The sequence below is a fragment of the Engystomops pustulosus genome, chromosome 9 (assembly GCF_040894005.1).
Source record: "Engystomops pustulosus chromosome 9, aEngPut4.maternal, whole genome shotgun sequence".
In the NCBI taxonomy this organism is placed as follows: Eukaryota; Metazoa; Chordata; class Amphibia; order Anura; family Leptodactylidae; genus Engystomops; species Engystomops pustulosus.
This window is the reverse complement of record NC_092419.1, coordinates 22,229,689-22,257,288: the sequence shown is the minus strand read 5'-3', so window position 1 is coordinate 22,257,288 and position 27,600 is coordinate 22,229,689. Positions and strand designations below refer to the sequence as shown.

The window sequence follows — 27,600 nt, the reverse complement described above, 5'->3', positions numbered from 1 at the left end:
TATTCTTGTACATAGGGGGCAGTATTATAGTAGTTATATTCTTGTACATGGGGGGAGTATTATAGAAGTTATATTCTTGTACATAGGGGGCAGTATTATAGTAGTTATATTCGTGTACATAGGGGGCAGTATTATAGTAGTTATATTCTTGTACATAGGGGCAGTATTATAGTAGTTATATTTGTGTACATAGGGGGCAGTATTATAGTAGTTATATTCTTGTACATAGGGGGCAGTATTATAGTAGTTATATTCTTGTACATGGGGGGAGTATTATAGAAGTTATATTCTTGTACATACGGGGCAGTATTATAGTAGTTATATTCTTGTACATAGGGGGCAGTATTATAGTAGTTATATTCTTGTACATAGGGGGCAGTATTATAGTAGTTATATTCTTGTACACAGGGGTCAGTATTATAGTAGTTATATTCTTGTACATAGGGGGGCAGTATTATAGTAGTTATATTCTTGTACATAGGGGGCAGTATTATAGTAGTTATATTCTTGAACATAGGGGGCAGTATTATAGTAGTTATATTCTTGTATATAGGGAGCAGTATTATAGTAGTTATATTCTTGTACATAGGGAGCCGTATTATAGTAGTTATATACTTGTACATAGGGAGCAGTATTATAGTAGTTATATTCCTGTACATAGGGGGCAGTATTATAGTAGTTATATTCTTGTACATAGGGGCAGTATTATAGTAGTTATATTCTTGTACATAGGGGGTAGTATTATAGTAGTTATATTCTTGTACATAGGGGGCAGTATTATAGTAGTTATATTCCTGTACATAGGGGGCAGTATTATAGTAGTTATATTCCTGTACATAGGGGGCAGTATTATAGTAGTTATATTCTTGTACATAGGGAGCAGTATTATAGTAGTTATATTCTTGTACATAGGGGGCAGTATTATAGTAGTTATATTCCTGTACATAGGGGGCAGTATTATAGTAGTTATATTCTTGTACATAGGGGGCAGTATTATAGTAGTTATATTCTTGTACATAGGGGGCAGTATTATAGTAGTTATATTCTTGTACATAGGGGGCAGTATTATAGTAGTTATATTCTTGTACGTAGGGAGCAGTATTATAGTAGTTATATTCTTGTACATAGGGGGCAGTATTATAGTAGTTATATTCCTGTACATAGGGGACAGTATTATAGTAACTTTATTCTTTGAACGCTCCAGAGATTTTCAATATTGCATTTTTACATATCCATGAAGGATCAGGCGTCTTATAAGCAGTTTAGGAAATTGTTATCACTTCTTGTTATGGCTTTAGCTGCTATGACTTAGCCCATAACCTGTAGGGGATCCATCTTATCAGGAGATTGTATGAGATGGAATCTGTACAATGTAATGATCTGGGAGGCTTAAACTGCAGTGTCATAAAAACTGCTAAAATCTTTACCCACAATTCACTAATTTACAAATTCTTCATAACAAAGACACAAAACCCGAAGCAGTTACATTGTAACTTATAGAAATCCATTACATGTCTTCACATTTTACCTCATCATCATTTTTTAGCCAGAGATCATTTGTTTGGATTATTTGCATAGTCAAAGAGGATTAGATGTGATTTATGATTTGACTATATTTAAAGCACATTCCTTCTCTTTCATGTGCAGAACAACCCAAACCCCAACGCGGATGATTGGGAATATTTCAATAGATTCAAATAATCTAATCAAATGTGATGATGAAATTTATATTGAAACTGGACATTGGATCCCTTGTTATTTTATGCAATTTTTTTGCAGATATTGTCATGTATATTTTTTTGAATTTATTTTGCTATATTATGTAAAAAGGTCATTGAAGTTATAATGATATTTCGGATGCACAATCTATCTATGAAGTATATATAGACATAGAGGCGTGGGAGGACCGCGTTGCCCGTGGCTAGACTATACCCCATGCTATGGCAGTGATGTGAAACACGTAACACCCGGTGCACTGTTTTTCACACGTGTGGATCTAAACACAAGCAGTTGCTCAGATATTACTACATTGCCCCCTCATCTCGGCTGCTGACTGGGATATTGTCTGATTCCTTTTGCATAAAAAAAGATGTTCTAAAAATGTTTCTTGACACATTAATGATTGGATACAATGTAGCGAACAGAGAATATTATCCACAGCTCCGCCCACTGTAACAACAACCCTCAAAACTTTACCCAGTGCCCCCAAAAGAATCACATCTCTGCCCCTAAAACAAATGATAGTCATCTGTTCCATCTATGGAAGGACTCAATTTCGACTTCTGATTGAAGAGCGTGCCTCACCCACAAGACGTTGGGTTAGGAATGGATTGGATACAATGTAGCGAACAGAGAATGTTATCCACAGCTCCGCCCACTGTAACAACAACAACCCGCAGATGATGGCCGTATTGTCCCTCTTGGGTTTCATGGACCAAAATAGATCTGTAATTATTCTCCGTCACGTGGAGCCTCAGACAAGATACAATTCAAAAATACTCAATATTAAGAAATATAAAAACTTTACCCAGTGTCCCCAAAAGAATCACATCTCTGCCCCTAAAACAAATGACAGTCATCTGTTCCATCCATGGAAGGACTCAATTTCAACTTCTCATTGAAGAGCGTTTCTAATCCACAAGATATTGGGTTCCAACGTACTTCAGAGGTCAAAATGGCATTTCCAAAATTAGATATGGGGCACATTTACTTACCCGGTCCTAGGAGTTAACAGAAAGTACATTGTCCTACGATAATGTACTGTGCCGCAATTCACTAAGATCCGTACGCCCGATATCCTGCATGTGTCGCTTCCCCGCTCAGGTCCGACAGGGTTCACCATCTTCTTCCTGGTGCATGTAAGTGCATTGTCTTGCAACACAATTTGAATCTTAAATCCCGCGCTCATCCAATGGCCAGCCCCAAATTTCTGTTGCATGAAAGCCGGCGCAGCTGTGCCAAAATCCTATCGCTTGTGACACAATCCCCTGCTAAATACATGTCACAGCCGCACAATCCCCTAAAACGTCGGAAAATCTGACAAAAGTGCATATGCAGGGGAATGGTGGTCATATTGGGCAGTGTTAGACCCGTGTTCTTCTGGGCCACCCTATAATACCCTTTCAATAACCCCTATTGCCTTCTGCTGGAGTTCTGAGGGTTAGGGTATAGATCCTGGACCCATCAAAGGATTCTATAGCTCTCTGTCGAGCCAGTACCCTGACTTTTTGGTATGGGGGACAACCAATACTTGGGATGGTAGAACTTCCTGTTCTCTTGCTGTACGGGCCGACCTATAACTGAGATGTCAATGAAGAACTTTTTGAATGGACGGGATATCCGAGCCTGAAGTGACACCAAGAAGTGGGCAGCTCTGGCTACCACTATGTCTTCCCTACTGAAGACAAATATTACTCAAGAGTTTTGGGAAGTTTCCGAAAACTTTTCTAAAGAAAACACACAGTTCCCCTATTAGCAAAGCAATCAAGGATCCCAATTACCCAGACAACATCCAGATTGGTGGAGGAGGAATTTGTCATCGATATGAAGAGGTGACTTGATTTTCGCAAAATGTAAAAAAGACTTAAAGTCAGGAATTAATTCAAGTCTTTTGACGCAACAAAAACACGACTCGGCGGGAGACACAATGACGCTCTGATTGACGGGCGCTTGGCATTCAGCGCATACATCCCCGCGCTTTATATGGGTGACTGGAATTTTTCTGCCCTGATTAGAGAAATTTTTTGTGGATGTTGAACAAAAAGCTCTTTTCAAAGTGTTAATTTTAGGGAAATGTAACATTACCGGCATTTCCAGAATATTTGTGCGATGCCGGTGATAATCAGACACTGGGCAGAACTTTCTGAATCGGCTGCAACAAATCTTCAGAAGATTCCAAAAAAATAACAAAAATTTACACTAAGGAGAAGATAAAATATGTAAAAGAATAGGAAATTCAGATTTTCAACCTCAGGGCTTGAAGCAAAGGATGATAATTACAATATGATGACCTTCAAAAATCAAAGAAAATTCTTATTATCATAATGTTGTCTTATACCGACCAAAAGGTCAAAGGATGAATCTTGATTTGAAAATTCTTTCTTGGGGTCTTTTTGCCAATCAACATGAATCTATCTACTGTATCTCCTATCTATCCCATATCTGTCTATCTATCTTTCTAAAAATCAAAAAAACAGCAGCACAGTCCTGGTAAGAAATGGTAATGGGTGCTATCCTTGACTCTAACCAGTCAGAGTCCAGTAGACATCAATTCAAAGAAAGCGGCAGCACTCCAAAATAGTGAAAAAAAACTTTGGCGTTTATTCCACCTCCCGCAACGTTTCGGCTGTTGTTCAGCCTTTGTCAAGCGAGGTGTGTCTGGTTACATACAGATATTTATAGTCGCAGTGCAATGACATCATGAGCAAATGTATACATTACAAAATGTAATGTCTATCTATCTCATATCTATCTATCTATCTATCTCATATCTATCTATCTATTTATCTATCTAATATCTATCTATCTATCTATCTATCTATCTATCTATCTATATATCTATCTCATATCTATCTATCTATCTATCTATCTATCTATCTATCTATCTATCCCATATCTATCTATCTATCTATCTATCTATCTATCTATCTATCTCATATCTATCTATCTATCTATCTATCCCATATCTATCTATCTATCTATCTATCTATCTATCTATCTATCTATCTATCTATCTCTTTCCTATCTATCCTCTATCCTCTAACTATCTATCTCATATCTATCTATCTATCTATCTATCTATCTATCTATCTCATATCTATCTATCTCATATCTATCTCCTATCTATCTATCTATCCTCTATCTATCTCATATCTATCTATCTCATATCTATCTATCTATCTATCTATCTATCTATCTATCTATCTATCTCCTATCTATCTATCTATCTATCTATTTATCTATCTAATATCTATCTATCTATCCCATATCTATCTATCTATCTATCTATCTATCTATCTATCTATCTATCTATCTATCTATCTATCTATCTCTTTCCTATCTATCCTCTATCCTCTAACTATCTATCTCATATCTATCTATCTATCTATCTATCTATCTATCATCTATCTATCTATCATCTATCTATCTATCTCATATCTATCTCCTATCTATCTATCCTCTATCTATCTCATATCTATCTATCTCATATCTATCTATCTATCTATCTATCTATCTATCTCATATCTATCTATCATCAATATCATATCTATCTCTCTCTATTTCTTCTTAGGTTTCTTACACTTACTTCACTGTAGTTTTATGATTTTTTTGTATAAGCACAGGCAGAGGGTTGGGTTGGAGGAGTTTTAGAGTTTGCAGGTGGGATAATTAAGGAGAAGCCCCTGTTCCCCTCCTCTGTGCCCTCCAGGCATCTTTTCTTACCCCTTTCCTGTGTTTAACCAGCAGATTTCCATAAAAATACCTTGTGGTTCTCTGGGAAGTTGGGGTCCTCCCTTTTGTATTTGTTGCCTGGTAATTGCCCTGGGACAAGGTGGGATGTAAGTGGTGATAAAACGGACAAGTGCCGCACTGTACTGCCCCCATTTACATGCCAATTCTTCCTTGTTGTCGCTCCTTTCACTCCCGGCCTGGATTATTGACTCAGCTGACTGTTTTGTCCTGTACAATGGCCGCCTGATGAATCATTGTTCCCCCCTTAACTGTTCCATTAGCAGGTGCAGGGGGCTAGTGGTCAGCAGCGAGACATGTGCAGCCCCCGCTCTGTAACAAACTTCACTGTTATTGTGGAGGATAGAAACTTCTAGAAAGAAGGAATAGAAATCATATCACAAGAGGCGGATGCGGGCAATGACCTATAATGTTATTCATCAATTCAGTTATTTTCTTCTGTTGTGTTTCAAATATTTAATAATAACAAAATGTAACAGATTTCCCATCAACATTCTATTCTGTGGTCACATGACCCTGAACACGGCACCACACTACAAGACGCACAGAATCTCCACAGTTACTTGTCTGCTTACTTTGTATTTCTTTTACTTTTGTAACATTTTGACATTTTGTACATTTTCAAGCCTAGAAAATGAGTAAATGTATAAAAAAAGCAAAGATTTCACAATCACAAGTCATTGTCACACTTTTTTGTTTTACTTTGGTTACTGAACATTTGGGGTGCGATAGGCATCATTTTAGGGGTCCAGAACCTTTTAAAGACATAAATCTTGAAGGATAAAAAGTGGACGTACTATAAAAACTGCAATACGGCCTCATACACACAGTCAGATATCTCTACAAATCTGCAATACTGAAGTCAAGGGCAGAATTTAGGAAATTCTGCCTTAATTTGGAACAAAAAACTGTAGCTCATGTACTTTACAAACGGATCCCTTCCCACTACATAAGGGGTGTGGCTTTAGAGGGAAGGGTGGAGCTTATGGGCTTGATCTCGATTTGTTGTAAATATTGATACAAAGTAACCAGAATCTTACAAGATGCAGCAATTGTTTACATTTGGTGCATCTTACACTTTATAGGGGGGTTAGTACCTCTACCCCAATGGCCCCATTGCTCTCTATATCTTTAACCCATTTCTTCCCAGGCCCTTTTTGGTTTTTGTGTTTTCATTTTTCACTCCCCACCTTTAAAAAATCTATAACTTTTTTATTTTTCTATGTAAAAAACTGTGTGACGGCTTTTTTTCTGCGTAACAAATTGCACTTGTGACGTTATTTAATATTCCCTGCCGTGTACTGGGAAGCGGGGAAAAAATTCTGAATACATTTAAATTGGTGAAAAAATGTTTTTGCGCCATTTTCTTGTGGGGTTGGATATACGGATTTCACTGTAAGCCCCAAATGACATGTCTTTTTTTCTCCGCGTCAGTGTGATCGTCGACATACCAAATTTGTATAGGTTTTATAATGTTTTCATACACTTTTTTCAAATTATACCCCGTTACGGGGTTAAACACAGTGAAAAAACGTTATTATATTTAGATAGATAAGGCATTTTCAGATGCAGCGATACCTAAAGTGTTTATGATTTTTACTGTTTATTTATATTTTATTAGTTCTAGGGAAAGGAGGATGATTTGAATTTTTATTTTTTTTTTATATAATTTTTAAAAAACTTTTTTTTAATTTTTATTTTATTTTTTTATTTATTTTTTTTTTAACTATTTTTACGACCCCCTAGGGTATTTTAGCCCTAGGTTGTCTGATTGATCCTACCATATATTGCCATACAACGGGAAGGGATTAATTCCTATAGAACATAAAGTAACTTGTATCGTGTCCACCAGATGACATGAGACCATGTGGCATGGAGAGAGCCTCTACCACCCCAGCACTAGGCTATAGGGACCTTCAGTTTTACTGTCTCCTTATAAATTAGGAAGAGATGTCACATTTTGCAGACAGGAGACCGTTCTGGGACTTGTAGTCCCTCAATTTCCTCAACTCTCCGATATCAAAGGTCTAATGTATCTTCTCAGATACTAATAATCCCTCCTTTATGTTCCTCTTTAACTTTGCTGGTGCCAACTATTTAACTGCTGGACTTTTGTTCTCTTCACACATAATTTACTGTGAAAATGACATAGAATTAGAAATGAAACCTGTATTTTTTTGCGGTCCGGATGGTGCAGATAATAAGCGGCTGGATGGATGTGTCTCCCCTGTATTCAAAGGAGCCAGACTGCGCTGCAGCTTGTGATTGTACATGCAAAACATCCAGGACGGGGATTAAGACACTCCGGAGCTTGTATTTGCATGAAATCTTATTTGGGAAGGATTTCTCCGCCATAGAACGTGGCAGTGAGGAGGCACGTGAGCGTTCTCAGCTCTGCTGCATCTGTGACATCACAGTACAAAGAGATGAGGGGGCCTTAGGAGGGTGGGGGACAGCTGGGACGCTAAATCTGCACCCAAACATCACATGTCTAGCAGAGATGTCCTACTATATGGTGGGTAAGACTTTGCACCCTACTGGCCTCATAGTCCACTCTCCAGGTCCATATTCAATATTTACAGCCCCTCCCCGCTGCTCTGAGTAAAATCTGCAGTAACTTATGGTAGGATACTAAATCTGTCATTTAAAGCAAAGATCAGGGTCTGCAGAGCTGTTTGATGCAGAGAACTGAGAGCACAGCAGTGTTACAGAACATCCCCAGTGCACTTGGAGTAACAATCCTGAAAAAAAATCCTTATTTAACAGTTCTGCTGCTACTTGCAGGCACGATTTAACATCTTTCTAGGGACAGTACCTAACACTGGCTCCAGAGAGCACAGAGCACAGCAGGGTGAGGACAGGCTCCTAGTGCACTTGGAGATGCCACAATCCTGAAATATAAATCTATATTACACAGTCCTTCTGCAACTAACCACATGAACAAAGGTCTGATTACACATCTCTCCAGGGACAATACTGAAAACTGGTTGCAGTCTGTGGGGTCAGACCAGGGGCAGATAAGACCGCCATTGGCCGGGGCTGTAGGAATATTATTGACCCTACGAGTCTGGAATTACTTCCTACATCTGGTGCTAGAATCATCTTCTTAGGGAATGGATTTTGTGTCCCTTCTGTGGTTTCAATCAGCGTTTTCGGGACCTTTGGACCTTCAAGGTCCTGAAATGGCTCTTGTGTACATGTGTAATGAGAGCAGGAGCAAATGTACAAGGATGTCATGGGTGAAGGTCTTTCTCAATATAAAATTTGGTGGGTGGCCATGGGCCCCCTAGAAGGCTTGGGCCAAACTGGCTGTAATATAACCCAATACACATATGTAGGTAGGGGGTGCCAAAGGTCAGACCCCCACAGATGTCACATGCCTCCCCTATATGTAGCATGTCTCTGTCTTGATATGAATCCTCCTCCTCCTGTCCTCTCCATGGCCCCTACAGCAATGTACGCAATATAACTTTAGTTTACACGTCACCTGAGAACCCGAAACCTTAAAATCCTCATAGTTAAGTCCATGAAACAATAATTTGGAAACGTTGCCTGGCAACATCCTGGTTTTATGACTTTCCACAACATGAAGACTTCAGACACTAAGTGAAAATACTTGGTGCGTGTCAGAAGTTCTTAGCGGCATCTCGGTGGCTTTGGTTCTGCTCAGATCTCCTTCAATCTGATGAGACGCAGGATAAACAGCCAGATGCTGGAAGGAGATGAGTAAACATGGCAGATCGGAAGCCGCCAGATTCGGGATTCTCTCTTGCATTATCTTGTTTAAGTAAATCACAAAAAAAAAAAAAAAGCCCCGGAAGACAAAATCAATTTCAAGCAATAAGGTTTGTGTAGGAAGTTGCGAGGCCTGTGATGTGAACAACAAGGTTCCCTTTGGAAGTTCCTTTTTACACCTTCAATAGGGGATTCTGAGCACGAGTCAAGACAGGGCCAAGAGGAGGGAAAGACAAAGATGCGTCTTGTGCAGATGTTACATTCTCTTCCTTGGAACAGATACAAAGCGGAACGAGATGAGAGCAGACACGCCAAAGTAAAACATTGTCAAATGGAAGCAAATACTCAGCAGAGGCTACATTGTAGTCATTGCCTTTTAACTCCATCTGTCGACTTATGGTGGATCTACACATCATTGTGGCCCCCGGGAACAGTTTTCCTTTTTGGTGTAAAGACATAAAAACAGTAGATGGAGGTAAATGGACTGAACGGTCACTGCAAAGAGTAGCACTTGCTCTAGTGCCCCATGTTCCATATGGTCACTTCCGACATCCGTATGGCCTTCACATAGGATTTAGATCACACCTAACGTGGTCACATGGGACATTCCCCAACCACTGGTGATTAGAGAAGCAAGGTCCATGGTATCAGCTCGTTACTAATTAGAATTTTATTATAAAAATTGACATACGCTTTCACTATGTGTTCAGTCTACAGCTATTCCTACAACTCACGATATACACATGCAGGCCCAGATCGCAGAGAATGCATGTGTTCTGACTAAAGAGAGGGATGAAAGTTGCTGGCAAACATGGTGTCTTATCTTCAATGAGAGCCAATGGATCAGGCATCTAAAATTCAGGGACCAAAGTATCAGAAATCTAATCTGTATGGCTGCCATATAATGTAGTCATCCAGTTAAAGAAACCCTCGTGAAATCTGCTCCCCTTTAAGACGTACAACCCGACACAATAGTCACTCAAACAGGACAGGACTCTTGTTCCTGAGAAACCCCAACTCCCAACCACGCAGAGCTATGAGCTTGAATATTATTCAATTGTAAATATTACACATAATTATTACCGTAACTCCAACCAGTACATATTAACTTCATTAGTTGGATCACTAATATAAAATTTAGATGACTCCGTGTTATACCATGTAAAGGTATCATGGTGATAACTACATATTACCCGGTCACTTGTCTCTTAATATACTCATCAATCATTCCCGAGTTATCTTGGTTGCTTATTGTCTCACAGAAATACATACTCAACCAAACAATGAATCATGGAGAATCAACCAAACTACTTAACCAAGCAAGGAACTAGATATACAAATACTCAACAAAGCAATGATCTAAACATTCAACTACCAACAATGAATCAAGAAACCAACAAACTGCTTAACCAAGAAAAAACCAGCAAATGTTTTAATCGGCTAATGAACCAGTCAAACTATTCAACCAAGCAATGAGCCCAACAACCAGCAATTACTCAACCAAACAAATAACCAAACTATTCAACCAAGCAATGGGCCCAACAATTAAGCAATGAACCAAATAACTACCAACTACTCAACAAAGCAATGAACCAAACAAGTGTCAAACTTCTCAACCAGGCAATGAACCCAACAACCGGCAGCCACTCAACCAAACAACTGGCAAACCACTCAGCCAAACAATGAACCAAACAACTGGCAAACTTCTCAACCAGGCAGTGAAACAAATATCCGGCAACTAGTCAACCAAACAATGAACCAAGCAACCGGCAACTAGTCAACCAAACAATGAACCAAACAAACTACTCAACCAGGCAATGAACCAAATAGCCGGCAACTACTCAACCAAGCAATGAACCAAATAGCCGGCAACTACTCAACCAAGCAATGAACCAAACAACTGGCAAACTTCTCAACCAAACAATGAACCAAACAACTGGCAAACTTCTCAACCAAACAATGAACCAAACAACTGGCAAACTTCTCAACCAAACAATGAACCAAACAACTGGCAAACTTCGCAACCAGGCAATGAACCAAATAGCCGGCAACTACTCAGCCAAACAATGAACCAAACAACTGACAAACTTCGCAACCAGGCAATGAACCAAATAGCCGGCAACTACTCAGCCAAACAATGAACCAAACAACTGACAAACTTCGCAACCAGGCAATGAACCAAATAGCCGGCAACTACTCAACCAAACAATGAACCAAACAACCAGCAACTAGTCAACCAAACAATGAACCAAACAAACTACTCAACCAGGCAATGAACCAAACAACTGGCAAACTTCTCAACCAAACAATGAACCAAACAACCGGCAACTAGTCAACCAAACAATGAACCAAACAAACTACTTAACCAGGCAATGAACCAAACAACTGGCAAACTTCTTAACCAAACAATGAACCCAACAACCAGCAACTACTCAACCAAGCAATGAACCCAACTAATTTTCGACCAGTAAACTCACAAACTATCCAACTATGTTACCAAACAGTAACCCCCTAAGTATCACACCACTGCCTAATTAACCATAAAACTAAACTCAAATTATTTTAGTTTCAACTCATCAACATAAAGCCTGAAATTGCCGACTAAAGTTCAACATAGCTATACTGTAGGTAGAGAACGGAGTCTCTAAAAAAGCGCAATCTTTTTTTGCTAAAATTATAATTGAATAGTTTATATTATATAAAAATATATATTTAATATATGTAACAGAAACAGAAAATCCCATCACATTTGTAAATACACAAGTAAAATAAATAAATTCCTTGTCTCCCGCAGAAGATCTCCTCAGGACGACTTGTCTCGGGGGATCTCTTTTTCAAGAAACACAACTGTTAAACTAAAAGCTTCTCTCATTAAAGAGCGGCTACATATCAAAACAAGCGCGGCGTTCCCTGACAGACAGGTGGTCATTTTGGAGAATTCCCTTCCAGCATTGTGTCGGCGGCTCGCCACACTCCAGCGATAAGCATATGCGATTACATTATGTGCAGCCGCCTCTGATTTCTGCTGCAAGTAAAAATAATGAGCTCCGAACTGCAACAGAAGAAACCGATCCGGCCTCTAATAGCGAGCGCCAGCGCCCCCACTCATTCCCCAATTCACTCCCAATTGTGTTTATCAGGCTCCGGCCTTTACAAATCAGCAGAATGAGGTGTTTAAGCCTGGAGGAGCAGATCGGGGCCCGGCAGGAGAATGCAGGATACAACAAATATGCAACCCAGATAGAAGCCATTGTCAGGGGATCTACTGAGAATTGCGTCGCTCACTAGTATCATTGAAAAAAAAATGGTCTAGTTTCTCGGATGCTTATGGTTCCGCTCCGAGAGGGATAACAGCATGAAAAACATGAATGAATGGGGTTGTGTGAGATTAGAATATAGGGATATTACTGCTTAAACTGAAATTGGGCTAAACTGTAATATTACCCATAGACAAAGGTGGCGCTGTTCTAGATTGTATTTGCTTTAAATGTAACCCCAGCTATTTCACTGTAGTTAAAGGAAAACTACCATTTCAAAATGGTCATTCTGACCTAAACATTCCTTTACCTTTGGGGTAGGTAAGCTGATGCGGGAGGTGGTCCTGATAAGGCACATAAATCCGCAGTTTCACCAAAAAAATCAATTTTTACACAAAGCCAATGACTCCCTTCAGCACTCCTGGCTCTGTGACACAGGGTGCCCGGCGCATGGTCATGATCATAACAATGCATGCACATTGCGTGCATGAAACATCCCCCCACGTTCCCAAGAGCAGGTGACGTCACCAAGCTCTCGGAAGCACTGGTGCATGCGCACTGTATCTTCATTTCGCATGGCCGCACTACAAAGTGGACGGCTGTGCATAAGGATGATACAGTGCGCATGTGCCAGTGCTTTCCAACCAAGCAACCATACTACTGCGCATCTAACCAAGCAACCATACTACTGCGCATCTAACCAAGCAACCATACTACTGCGCATCTAACCAAGCAACCATACTACTGCGCATCCAACCAAGCAACCATACTACTGCGCATCCAACCAAGCAACCATACTACTGCGCATCCAACCAAGAAACCATACTGCTGAACATCCAAGCAAGAAACCATACTATTGCAAATCCAACCGAGCAACCATACTACTCCGCATCCAACCAAGCAACCATACTACTGCACATCCAACCAAGCAACCATACTACTGCAAATTCAACCAAGAAACCATACCACTGTCCATCCAACCAAGCAACCATACTGCTGAACATCCAAGCAAGCAACCATACTACTCTGCATCCAACAAGCAATCATACTACTGCACATCCAAGCAAGCAATCATGCTATTGAGCATCCAACCGAGCAACCATACTACTGTGCATCCAACCAAGTAATCATACCACTGCCCATCCAACCAAGCGATCATACTACTGTGTATCCAACCAAGCAACCATACTACTGCACATCCAACCAAGCAATCATACTTCTGCAAATCCAATCAAGCAACCATACTACTGCACATCCATCCAACCAAGCAACCATACTACTGCACATCCAACCAAGAAACCATACCACTGTCCATCCAACCAAGCAACCATACTACTGCACATCCATCCAACCAAGCAACCATACTACTGCACATCCAACCAAGCAACCATACTACTGCACATCCAACCAAGCAACCATACTACTGCACATCCAACCAAGCAACCATACTACTGCGCATCCAACCAAGCAACCATACTACTGCACATCCAACCAAGCAACCATACTACTGTGTATCCAACCAAGCAACCATACTACTGCACATCCAACCAAGCAACCATACTACTGCACATCCAACCAAGCAACCATACTACTGCACATCCAACCAAGCAACCATACTACTACACATCCAAGCAACCAAATAGTTAAGCAATTAAACTACTTAACAAAAAACTGAAAAGGCGACCAACCTAATGACCAACCAATCACAACACTAAGCAACGATGACCAACCAATAACAAGACCAACCAAACAACCAAGGAAGCTAATTACCAACCAAACAAGAAACAAACCAGTCAAATAATAAAAAAATCAACTGAATAAAGAAACAACCAAACACGAGATGACTAAGAAAAAACTGAACCAAAAACACAACCACAAACAAAATAAGAAAACACCATCTACTGCTGAAGGTTGAGTATCTGAAGCCTCAATAAAAAGCCATCCTGCTATTGGTTATTCTGTGTCTCCATATTTTTGGTATTAATAGAAAAAGAATTTGAAACTCCTCTCTGACCTCAATATTAAATTTGCCACCAGACTGCATCTACTTCACATACTTTTATTTTTTTTTATAATCCTGAAAGCGATATGAGGCGCGAGGCGCAGGCGGCGTCTTCTCCCTGTAATATCTTTGATTGAAACTTAAAAAGTCCACAGATAATTAATTTCCGCACATCACATCGACTCATCTCTTCTGCCAATTTGGCTGTTGTTGTTTTAATTTTGTAACAAGCTAATAATAAGACGTTAACTTCACAATGAGTCCCAATGTGGCCAATTTGAACAATTAAAGTAACAATGCACCGCAAAACGCGTCGGGGCCTGAAACTGAAACAGGACGGTTTGGCGGAAAATATGCCATAAATGTATCAATAGGAGAGAAGATGAGATGAAGAGGAATGCCAAGCACTGGACACTTTGTAGTACTATCTATAATAATCATATTACAGGTCACCACAAGACATTGATGCGTTTTGGGGATATCAATATGGAAAGTCCTGACTCTTCCTTTGTTTTGCTTTGGGAATTCTGAAACAGTGATTTTCCATTCAGTGTAATATATGGCAATAGCATTGTGTATAAGTAAAGGGATTAAACTTATCTTATATACATCATATCTCTTAAACGTTTCAACTACTTGTTCCACAAAAACTTTCCCAGAAAAGTTTTTTGATATACTGTATATACTCGAGAATAATCGACCCAAGTATAAGCCGAGGCCCCTAATTTTACCAGAAAAACTTGGGAAAATCTATTGACTCGTGTATAAGCCGAGGGTGGAAAATGCATTGGTCATAGCCTCCCCATTATATAGCCTGCCGGACCCTGCCCCATAGTATATAGCCAGCACCTGCCCCAGTAAATTGCCTGCCAGCCCATATCTCCCAGTATATAGCCAGCAGCCCCTGCCCCAGTATATAGCCAGCCCCCTGCCCCAGTATATAGCCAGCAAAGGGGGAAGCTGGAAAGGTTAGTTTTGATATATTTTATTTACTCGAGTATAAGCCTAGTTTTTCAGCACAAAAAAGGTGCTGAAAACCCAAACTCGGCTTATACTCGAGTAAATAAAATGTATATATGGTACTTTATGCAATCTGTGATAACTATTTTTAAGATCTATCTTTCTGTATAGGGCAAAACGACCAAAACTATTCCCCAATGAGCCGAATACTCACACGAATATGGGCAAAGCTTTATAGAGAACAATCAGAGGTCATCTACGACCCCCAATAGGATCCACTTGACCTTGAATGGATATAAAAATGTGCAGAATTAGGTAGTGAAGCCCCATATTCCCAAGTAGATGATCTGTGGCCAAGATGGGAGGCTTTTTACTTGACCCATTGGGTTTATGGACAAGTTGGACGAGCAGCTACTTATAGGGTCAATGATAAACCTGCCCTACAAACCCCTGTATTAGACTGTATATCCACACTTCATCTTCCCGTACATCAGAACCCACATAAGAGGAGCCCCCTGGTATATGCCCCCCCGACCATCGACACAGGTGTCGCTAGAAGTGCAGAAACTATTGTCACTTGTCTTTGACTTAGCGCAAGAAAAACTCTTTAGTCATATTATAAGTGTGAAAGGAGCGCGGTGCGGCTGATAGGAGACAAATTCACACGTCTTACAAGCCAGCTGACTACACAAACTAATTGGCCCGAGCTCTGGAAGTGCGACGCTTAATCCTATAGTCACACCTGCTACTGACTGAGCAAAGACAATGCTGAAAACCTTCAGTTTTATCGCCCAGGATTTTTTTCGGGACAACAGATAAAAATAAAGATCAACTAGACACCAACGAGTGCTCAATCTCTGGGAGGGAAGAGAAACTTACAGCCAAATTATGTAGAGGGCAGTGGAAGACCAAGAAGACCCTGCAACAACCTTCATGTACAAATCTAAGGGCTCCAGATATTTAGGCAAATGATTTAAAACATTATTGGAGTTTTATAAAGCCAAAATAAGGAACCTATAGGGATGTATAGCCCCGAACCCAGACAGATTCTTCCAGTAGATGCCATATGGGTTCCCTACAGCTCCATAGGTTGGAACCATGTGGACACCCGGTGTCACATACAGGTGACATATATACCAGTAAAATCCATGTGTATTCAGCCTGAATCATCTTGGTTCCTACACTAATTTCCCTGGTTACTGTAACATTAGAAACCAAATCTAAAAAATTGCACCAAAAATTTGGCAAGGGCTTGGGTGGTACAAAAACACAAGGAACCAATAAGAGGAAGTCAAAAAAGTAGCAATTTTTTACATTGTATGATAAGCCTCCTTTGTTCCTGAATTGCTTCCTAAATATGGAATATTGACCCCAAACCCCACATTTTTGGTAAATGAAATCAAAAACATCAGATGCTCCTTAGTCTTACAGAATTAATGGTTATTTTTTTCAATCCATACCAAAATGTGATCAACACTAAGTCCCCATCTCCAAAGACTCAAGAAGCCATGGAACATGAAAGATATAGGAAAATCTCTGTGTACCAACATCTCCTATTCATACTTACTACAGTATCTCTGTACCTTCCATGAGATATATTGTTCTACATTACAAGAGTCTTTATATCCTATGTCCGAAAAAATAAACTCAAGAGAAGCTTCAATGTATATCTGCAGAAATGTAACACGATTCCACATTGCGACTTATTGTTTCAGTCGGGAACTTTCCTTAGTTTCCGTCATATTGACACCCAACCAAAACTTTGGGCAAATGCAAACTTGGTAGAAGACATAAGATGTCACTACTCCTCCTCTACCTTGGTCAACACTTATAAAATACTGTTAATTGGTTTCATTCCAAAATGAATCAGAATTAACCATAATCCAACAATCATCTAAAATTAACCATTGACTACAAAGTCCAAAACCATGAAGTTTCTTATGAGGTTTTTTTTTTTTTGCCTTGCTCTGGATCAACACTGGAGGATTGGAGGTTGGACTTGATGCTCCTCCTTCATTCATCCTTATATACTATGGTACAATAGGAGGTTTCTATGAATGATGGTTCACAAGTATCATAGTTCAAACTCCAAATACAAAAAGGTCAACTTTTAGAAGTTTATATCAAGTCATTAAGTTAGGAAAAAAAAGACAATATGTGAGCAAATAGTCAAGGAGAACATGTTGGGTTGACTTCAGATTTCGTTGACCATCAAAGGCTATGAGTGGCCCATAATGCATCTCACCTGCCATGTGATTTTAGCTATAGACCCCATGAGGCTAGCGGAAGAGAAGGTGGTTGCTCAATGTACTCACCTCAGGAAGAGGCATCCCGTTGATGATGAGGTCAGGCTGAGGAGGACTCTGGTTGGTGAAGGTGTGGTGGTAGACATGATTAGACCCTGCATTCCTTGTGTTTTGGTTCTCCACATTGAGGAAGGTGCTGTCTGAACGCCTGCAGCCAAGCGGAAGGGTCTGCTGGTGGTAGTCAAAGTAGTTTAGTGATGAAGTAAGGGAGGAACAGCTCACCACGTTCATTTTATCCGTCTCCTCCACATCACGAGGCACCAGGCGGATGTCGTTCTTGCTGATTTTCTTCTTCTTGTTGGACTTCTTCTGGTGTCCGTAGGAGTATTCGGCTATTCTGCAAGACAACATTAATAAGGTGCAAACATACGCATGTTTTATCAAGGCAAGAACAATGAAAGAAAAATTCCTAAAAATTCTAGATATAAACGCGGAAATCTCATCCTAGTCAGAGGTTGTGATTTACAAGTGTCTGTGACTTCATCCTCTCATTACGCTGCTGTTAGGAGTCGTGAACCTATGATTTCCAGCTTATTAATTGGAAGTTCTAGGGGTTAATTGGTCTTCCGCCAGGCGAGCAGAGGAGCCCATCTACAAAGCCCAGCGCCGGGCTCGCTCACGTATACGGGAATATATTCATCAGGGAATTTTTTTATCTTCACATTGAAAATTCTTTTTGATTTTTTAACACCCCTTTAGTCTGGAGTTTATAGATTTAGGATCTAAAGAGGAGACTACACAGAATGGACCAGCTCTAATGAAGAACTACAACTCCCAGAATGACCTGGCGGCAGCTGACAATATTCTGCTCTGTACATTGTGAAATCTTCTTATCTCTTATATCGAATAAACCTCTTCTTGACCAAAACTAAAGCGAATCCTGGTGTGAATGTTACCTTCACGTCAATTATCAGTTATCTACCGATCCAGATGTAGCAGAGCTGGTGCTACTCCATTAACCCCTTTATGTCAGCACCACTAAGCTGCACATTATGTCATGTTTGTATCCTGTTGGTGTATTTCAAGCCCTTTTGGGGCATCAGTATTCTGATATTATAGAGTATTCTCTGCCGTCCTATGTCAATTACCACCAGGAGCTCTCCGGCTCTGCTACATCTGCATGTCTTTCCGTAATCAGAGGCGAGGATGTGCTGTGAAGTGAGGATGAGTATGGAGGATACTGGGGAATCTTTATTTCCAATGACTAGTCAATGAGCAGTCACATCTCACCTAAGGCTCCTCTATTCTTGTGAGCGCTGGAGCGTGAGGAGCGATCTGATAGCTAAGCAACCCCCAATGGCCGAGAGATGGAGATTCAAGTAGAAAATGGGAATATATAAGTGAATAAGATAAAGACAAAAAATCTCCCAATCTCCATCCCCGGGGTAAGAAGCCAGAGACTGGTGTGAGCGCCCTGTATTACACCCCACGGGCGCAGTCCTGGGATTTATTCTGGAATTCTATGGGAAGGGGCACAGAATTACTTGTTATTGCAGTGGTGTGTATGAGGCTCTCTATGGTGTCTGTATGTACTCATGCCAGGAGGAGGGTGTGACAAGGGGCATCTACGCCGGCAGCGAAGGGTTAATTCCGGGGTCACTTTCCTAAGTGAAAATAATGAACAGGGAGCGCGCTCCGCAATTGGAAATGTCACATAAAACTAAAAAAAATATGACATGGATTTATACTTCAGTCCCGATGACATTTTCATCACGCCGGGAAATAAAATCGCAGAATTAAATAACGGAGCAGCGGCAACCGGGACGCAAAAAAAAAGTCAGCGAAAAAGGAAAAATATGGATGAGAGGGTTTTTTTTTCTTTTCCAGGGGAGGAATTTTAATTTTCTCCTGCCCATCATTTTTTCATTTTGACAGAATTTCATAAAATTGTTGGTTTTTCAATGAAGGGAAGGAGAGAGGGAAGGAGGAGGGGGGAATCCTAAATGGTTAAATTGCATTATCCGGGATGGGCGCAGTGTGACACCCTGCCAGCATGCACATAGTAGTCAGGAGCGATGCTCTGCACCTCTGCATTATCGGCCATACATCAGCCCTGGCTCCGCAGTCAGTCTTGTGTATTTGGACAGAGGCAGATGTTTGCACAACTGGGGTGTAACATATTTGGCTCCCTGACTCATTACATCTGTGCTCCCCCTCCTCCTCAGCTGCTTCCTCCCTTCTATAGATATATCTATACGGCTGAATTAGGAGCCAAAACCGAGCTAATTTTCTACAATGGAACGGATACATTTGTGTTTATGGAATCTTTGTGATTGTTACATTGTTTCATAAATACAGCAATGATCTTGTATCCGATGTGGAACTACAAATCTCAGCATGCCCTTTCAGATAGAACTCCACTCACTTTCTTTGGATTTATCTATAGATTAGTCTTTTATATTTTGTGATTTTCTGCAGGAATATTGGAGCCTCGGTTTATGTTACACCAAGACATAAAATACATCAAAATCCACATCCCCCTGGATGAGGCGGCCATTCCTTGGGATATCAGAGGGAAGCATATCCATCCTCCAGTAACAAGATTAAGCAGAATATTAGGCGCCGCAGCTGCCCCACAGGGTAGCTGATTGATATTCATGCCGGGTTAGCATTTGTCTACCAAACTTTTTTGTTATGCTGACAATAGGGTAAAGGGAAAGAAATCTTGTCTGCCTGCTTCATAGCCCATTACAGCGTGCGGCATCCTCAGCCGCCCCCAGCCGGCGCGCGCCCACCTCATCCCCGAGCTTCCCTTTACATCTGATAGAAATAAGCGCTAAAAAAAATCTGACATAAACTGATAAGAAGTGAATCAATAATTAATCTGCCTCTGACGGCGGATTATTTTTCAGGGAGTTTATTGTAATATTTTTTTTTTTCCGCTTATGACTGGAGCAGGGAAAGGGGACAGTGCTAAGAAAAGGGACTGGATTGAATGTGATCGCCTCCGATGGAACGCACTGAAATGTAAAAATCATTATGTTTTCATTTAATTCTGTATTCTTTCAAATTCCAACTGTGATTCACATCCAGTGACAAGACTCCAGCAGATTCCTGCATTCCTTGTGCTCACAGTGCCACCTAATGGCGAAAAACAGGAGGCGCAGCCTGTACCTTACAAATGACAGCAATGTGCCAGAGAGGAGCAGTCAGCGGCTATTTGCTCTGCAGACACCTGCAAGAGTTATTCAGTCTTTTACATCTCTAATAACAAGGTGGAAGCTTCTCCCAGTCTATTCACTGCACTAATGCATCACATCCACCTCCATTTCTATCCACATTGAACTTTCTACAAATAAAATGACCCCATGCAACACCCCCCTCCCTGTATGCAGAATCCATACCTTCCCATAGAAGGATGTCCAATAGAAGGAGGGATACATCTGTAGCATAGAGGAATATTGAGAGAAAAGATACAAAGCTATGATGATGTATTGGTAGGCAGAATGGATGGACTTGTACATGACTTAGTGCAATCTACAGTAACCAGGGGGGGGTCCTATCTATAATCATGGAGTGGATTGGAAATAGCTCCTTACCTGCAGTTGTAGGTCCGAATTTCCTTGTTGTCCCTCTTGCATTTCACAGCCACAAAGATCATAGTGACAAAGAGAATGGCGGCAATAGATCCCAGGGCAATGATGAAAATCAGGGATAGGTTGACAGATCCTATTGACTCCTGGGCGTCCAGGGCTGGGGACAGGTAGATCAAAATCAAGGCGGATGCAGAAAGTGCAGGTTTCCCATTGTCCTGAGCTGCTACTATCAATTCATAAGTGGTTTTTGAGTTCTCACCAAAAGTCCTGGTGGTCCTGATCTCCCCATTGATTTGGTCAATTTCAAAAAAGCCCCTGTCCCCTTCGGTAATCTCATAAGACAGTCGCCCATTCTCGCCCTCGTCATAGTCATCAGCCTTGACCACGGTCACCAGGTAGCCCATGCCAGCGTTCCTGGGGATGTAGACCTCAGAGGTGCCATTGACCAGTGGGGGGGCAGTGATCACTGGGGTGTTGTCATTCACATCCATCACTAAGATTCTGACGGTGACATTGCTCTGCAGCGGAGGGGTCCCCCCATCCTTTGCCGAAATCTTAAATTCAAACGATTTGGTCTGTTCATGATTAAATGAGCGGAGGGCATAGATGTCCCCGGTGGTGGGGTTGATTGACACATAGGTGAACACTGGCATGTCTTTCACTTGGGAAGGGATCAGCTGATAGGACACGCTGCCATTTAATCCTAAATCGGGGTCCCTGGCTGACACGGACAATAAGTAGGCCCCTGGGGTGTTGTTTTCATGAACCATCATTTGGTAGAAGGTTTTGGAGAAGTGCGGGTGATTGTCATTCTCATCTGTGATCCTGACAGTGAAGGACTTGGTGGACTGCAGCGAGGGGTTCCCCCCATCCTTAGCCTGAATGGTTAAATTATACTGATCCCTCTGCTCCCTATCTAACCTGCCATCTACCAAAATAGTGGAGAAGCTCTCGTACTCCTGCAGCCTGAAGGGCACGTTACCCAAGAGTTTACACAAGACCCTTCCATTGATGCCCGAATCCCTGTCTGAGACCCTCACCAGGGCAATGACATAGCCAGGGGGGGCGTTTTCACTCACTTCCACCACCTCGCTGTTCACCGAGAGCAAGTTGATGACAGGCACATTATCATTTACATCCAATACATTGACAGTCACTTTGCAGTGAGCGGGGATGGAGTTGGGTCCCAGGTCCTTGGCTTGCACATCTATCTCATAGACGTGGCCTTCTTCATAGTCTATGGCTCCAATGACTGTGATGAGCCCAGTCTTGGGGTCGATCTTGAAGAGCTCCCTGGTTTTGTCAGACACATAGCTGTTGAAGGAATAGACAATCTCCCCATTGGTGCCTTCATCGGGGTCTGTAGCATTGAGATCAATGACTATGGAGCTGAGGGGAGCGTTCTCAGGGACATTGACCGTATAGGCGGCCTCCTCAAATACTGGGTTATTGTCATTGGAATCTATCACCTTAATATTCAGCTCCACTGTACCGAAATTGGAGGGGTCACCCCCATCCAGGGCCGTAATGATGTATTTGTAGTGGGACTGAGTCTCTCTGTCCAGGTTTTTCTCCACCACCAATTCTGCAAACCTGGAGCCATCGCCTCTGGTCTTAATCTCTAAGCCAAACAGGTCGTTGGGGGTGATTTCATAGGTCTGCACCCCATAGTTCCCAGAATCAGGGTCGTACGCACTTTCCAGGGGGATCCTGGTGCCAGGGCTGGCAGTCTCTGAGATCTCCAGGTCGATCTGGTCAGTGGGGAAGCTGGGGGCATTATCATTCAGGTCTTTGATTTCTATTTTAATGACACAAATTTCCATGGAGTTGGACATGACCTCCAGGGATATGACACATTTGGGCATCTGCCTGCAGAGAAGGTCCCTGTCAATCTTCTGTTTGGTGACCAGCACTCCAGAGGCATTGATGTCCACCAGGTGGGGGGCAGAGTTGGAGACCACTCTGAAGGCAGGTTGCCTGGGGTCCAGGACAAATCCTGCATCCTTAGCGTCCTTTGCTACATTGGCGATCTGAGTGCCGGCTCTCTGCTCCTCATCCACTGTGTATTTCAAGTTGATCAAGGCTCGGGTCCGTGCCCAAGACACCGCCAGCAGAAGCAAAATGTGAAATACATCCATCTCCTTGCACCAGCACCGCCACATAGTCTCCCCTAAAATGTGCAAGCAAAAGGGAAGGGGGGGCGCTGATCAATCTGAGGAAGGACAAGCAACACAGCAAAGGTGCAGAACACACATAGAGACAATGGGGGTACCGGCTGGGATGAAGGAAGGGTCCTCCTCAGCTCCTCCTGAACTTGGCTTCTTCTGGTCTGCTCTGCTGCAGTCTCAGCTCCCGATGCAATGATGGAGAGGGCAGCATGAAGTGTAGGGGGCAGCCTGAGGACCCCTGCCACCTGCTCTGCAATGGCTCAGGGACAAGAAGCAGGCATCAGGGTGCACTGGATGGGCACTTCAACCGCGTCCTCATGACTTGCACTCATCTCATTCTTCAATCAGCTGCAAGGATGTGGAGGGGCTCTGCTAGCATGTCAAGGAGTCCGTGCAGAGCTCAGCCTCAAACCTCCCTCCGCCACCTCTGATCCATAGCCTCCCGGAGACCAGAGCTGCAATAATTAGGATGGAAGGGGCTCAGCAGCGTCCATTCATTTACGCAGTCCTGGCTGCAATTGTGTATTTGCCAAGAAAATTCCAAGTCCCACCTTTGCCTGTGATGGCCACAAAGTGTGACTGATAGGAGAGGCGAGCAGGTGGGCTGCAGAGACCCCCTCCCCGGAAATCTCTTCTGCTTTGTGGTCTATGCAGGAGCCAAGCAGCAAATAAATCCACTATGGATGCAGCAGCAGATAGAAGACTTTACAATAATCTCCAGAAAATGTCCAAGGCTCCTGCAGGAGCCCCCGATCCCATCACACGTCTCTTCCCTAATGCAAATGCGCAAAAATGCAAATAGAGGAGTTTACAATCCAAGTGGGATCCGGGTGTGTGTAGATCCCGAGTCCTTGTGGATCCCTGTGATCGTGCAGTGACTGGACCCAGAGGCTCCTGGATGTCTCTCGCGCTTTGCTGCTGATAACTACTGGCAGCGCAGTCTGAACAGGGAGAGACAGAGAGGAGGAGGGAAGCGGCTCTCACTGCTGCAGCCAATCACAGCCCCGGGGGGAGGAGGGCAGGAGGACGGGGAGCCTCAAATTCCGAACAGGGGAGGAAAACTTCAGCAGTCAGCAGCAGAGGAGCTGCAGGGAGGAGCTGTCCGAGGTCCTGCTGCTGCGTATACCCTCAGTGCTGCTGCTGAAACACTCTGTGCTGCTGCTTATACCCTATGTGCTGCTGCTCATACCCTTTCATTCCCTCTGTGCTGCTGCTTATATCCCATGTGTTGCTGCTGCTTATACCCTCTGTGCTGCTTATAGCCTCAGTGCTGCTGCTGAAACACTCTGTGCTGCTGCTCATACACTCTGTGCTGCTGCTTATACACTCTGTGCTGCTGCTTATATCCTATGTGCTGCTGCTGCTTATACCCTCTGTGCTGCTGCTTATACCCTCTGTGCTGCTGCTGATACCCTCTGTGCTGCTCATACCCTTTCATTCCCTCTGTGCTGCTGCTGATACCCTCTGTGCTGCTCATACCCTTTCATTCCCTCTATGCTGCTGCTCATTCCCTCTATGCTGCTGCTCATACCCTCTGTGCTGCTGCTGAAACCCTCTGTACTGCTGCTGATACTCTCTGTGCCGCTGATACCTTCTGTGCTGCTGCTCATACCCTCTGTGCTGCTGCTGCTGATACTCTCTGTGCCGCTGATACCTTCTGTGCTGCTGCAGAAACCCTCTGTGCTGCTGCTGATACCTTCTATGCTGCTGATACCCTCTGTGCTGCTCATACCTTTTCATACCCTCTTTGCTGCTGCTGATACCCTCTGTGCTGCTGCTTATATCCCATGTGCTGCTGCTCCTGCTGCTGAAACCCTCTGTGCTGCTACTGCTGAAACCCTCTGTGCTGCTGCTGAAACCCTCTGTGCTGCTGCTCATACCCTCTGTGCTGCTGCTCATGCCCTCTGTGCTGCTGCTCATACCCTCTGTGCTGCTGCTTATACCTCCTGTGCTGCTGCTGGTCGTACCCTCTGTGCTGCTGCTGATACCCTCTGTGCTGCTGCTTATACCTCCTGTGCTGCTGCTGGTCGTACCCTCTGTGCTGCTGCTGATACCCTCTGTGCTGCTGCTCATACCCTCTGTGCTGCTGCTTATATCCCATGTACTGCTGCTCCTGCTGCTGAAACCCTCTGTGCTGCTGCTGGTCGTACCCTCTGTGCTGCTGCTCATACCCTCTGTGCTGCTGCTTATACCTCCTGTGCTGCTGCTGGTCGTACCCTCTGTGCTGCTGGGACCCTCAGTCCCATTGATAAGCTGCACATCCCTGCTGTGACTGCTTTGTCTTAATGAATCATCCTGTTAGATGTGAATAGAAAATCCTCTCTGCTCCATGTATTGTCCTTGAGGAGTTTGTAGGAAGGGGGGGGGGGGGGGGCGCGGCAGCCTAGGAATTGCCCCTGTTCCTGCAGAAGCTGGTGACATGACAGGAGAGCTAATGCAGGTCACAGGCAAGTGATTAGACCCCATATATATGTGCAGCGCCCTCTCCTGCTGCTACTGTACCTGTACTAATACATGTAACCCCCTTATTCTGTATCCTGGGGTCCCTGGGCACTGATTACTGTCCTTCCATCCATCACTATTTGTATGTACAGGTGGGGGGCAGCACCTTGTCACCCTGCTAATATCTGCACTAGTACATGTAACCCCCTTATTCTGGATCCTGGGGTCCCTGTGCACTAAGCTGATCTGTGTCCCTCCCTCCCCCCATCACTATATGTATGTACAGGTGGGGGGCAGCACCTTGTCACCCTGCTAATACCTCTACTATCTCCCGTAGCCCCCTTATTCTGTTTCCAGGGGTCCCTGTGCACTTAGAAGCCCATTATCTTGTCTATTAGCCATGCAGTAACCCCTTCCAGGCTGCAGGTCATGTGCTCCTCCAGGACTTCTGCAGGGCAGTAATAAAGCTGCCCCCAGCTCGGGGTAATAGCAGTCACATCCCTCTGTGATCCTGGATGGAGCCGCTTCTCCTCCTCACGCACAGCATTTACATGCTAGAGACATTTATACAGCAGACACTCAGCCTCCATTGTGGCTTTGATTTATTTAATGTGTTTTTAATCAGATCCATTGATCCCAGGCGCTTAAATATCCAGATTAGAGAAGATCTTGTCACATTATTTACAGGGGGATCACTGCTAAGGGAAATCAATGGGGTGGTTAATGGTGAGATGTTCATTTAATGTTACATGGGACAAGGTTGTAGAGTCAGGGCAGAGGAAGGAGAGCAGCGCCGGGGGCACAATCCTAAGAGAGGGCTCTGGGGGTGACTTATACAGGGGTGTGGGCCCTACTATGTACTGCAACTGTAACGACACTGCATGAGAATATAGGGAGGACACAGGCAAAGAAGAGAGAGATCAGTCAGAAATTGGGAGAGAAAGAGAGAAGGATAGATAGATAGATAGATAGATAGATAGATAGATAGATAGATAGATATGAGATAGATAGATAGATGATCTTCTTATCTGTGGCAGTGGATAATTCGCAGTCAGCACTATGGAGTTAACCCCTCCTCTCTTTGACCATTGACTGAGCACAGAAAGGGTTAAGTCCATGACATGTCGGGCAGAAGCTCCATGGGACGATCATATTATAGAAAGGAAATCTGACTATATGTAGACATGGGCTGGATACAAATATGTATTGACATTAGGCAGAAGGCAGTGAAATGTTATACCCCCTGTTAGTGTGCTGAGGAGGGGGCAGCATAGCCGGTGAGGAGGGGGCAGCATGGCCTGTAAGAAGGGGGCAGCATGGCGTGTACATAGTAGGTGGCAGACCCTGTCCTGTTGGGGGTAGCATATCCTGTTAGGAGAGGGGCAGTATAGCCTGTGTAGAGGGGGCAGTTTACCATGTGCAGAGGAGGCGGCATACCCTGTCCAGTGTGGACAGCATATCATGTGTGATGGGGGTCAGTATACCCTGTCCCATGGGGGGCAGCATTGCCTGTCCAGTGGGGAGCAGCATAGCCTGTCCAGTTTGGGGGCAGCATAGCCTGTCCGGTGGGGGGCAGCATAGCCTGTCCGGTGGGGGGCAGCATAGCCTGTCCGGTGGGGGGAAGCATAGCCTGTCCGGTGGGGGGAAGCATAGCCTGTCCGGTGGGGGGGCAGCATACCCTGTATGGTTTGGGGGCAGCATAGCCTGTCCGGTGGGGGGAAGCAT

General features: G+C 43.1%; 1 protein-coding gene across 8 annotated transcripts in view; it reads right to left on the bottom strand.

Moving 5' to 3' along the window:
• Window positions 1-24,378, bottom strand: part of PCDH19 (protocadherin 19) — a 135,488-nt gene extending 111,110 nt beyond the window's left edge. For 2 of the 8 annotated variants that reach the window (XM_072125643.1, XM_072125644.1), the window contains exons 1-3: window positions 21,269-24,378; window positions 21,074-21,112; window positions 17,952-18,066 (exon numbers count right to left, since the gene is read on the bottom strand). In XM_072125643.1, coding sequence (XP_071981744.1) covers window positions 17,952-18,066; window positions 21,074-21,112; window positions 21,269-23,427 — 2,313 coding nt within the window. In that variant the 5' untranslated portion in view covers window positions 23,428-24,378. Of the gene's footprint in view, window positions 1-17,738; window positions 18,067-21,073; window positions 21,113-21,268 lie in introns of all 8 variants that reach the window. The other 6 variants (XM_072125637.1, XM_072125639.1, XM_072125641.1 and 3 more) reach the window with 4 other exon arrangements.
• Window positions 24,379-27,600: the final 3,222 nt, after the last annotated feature.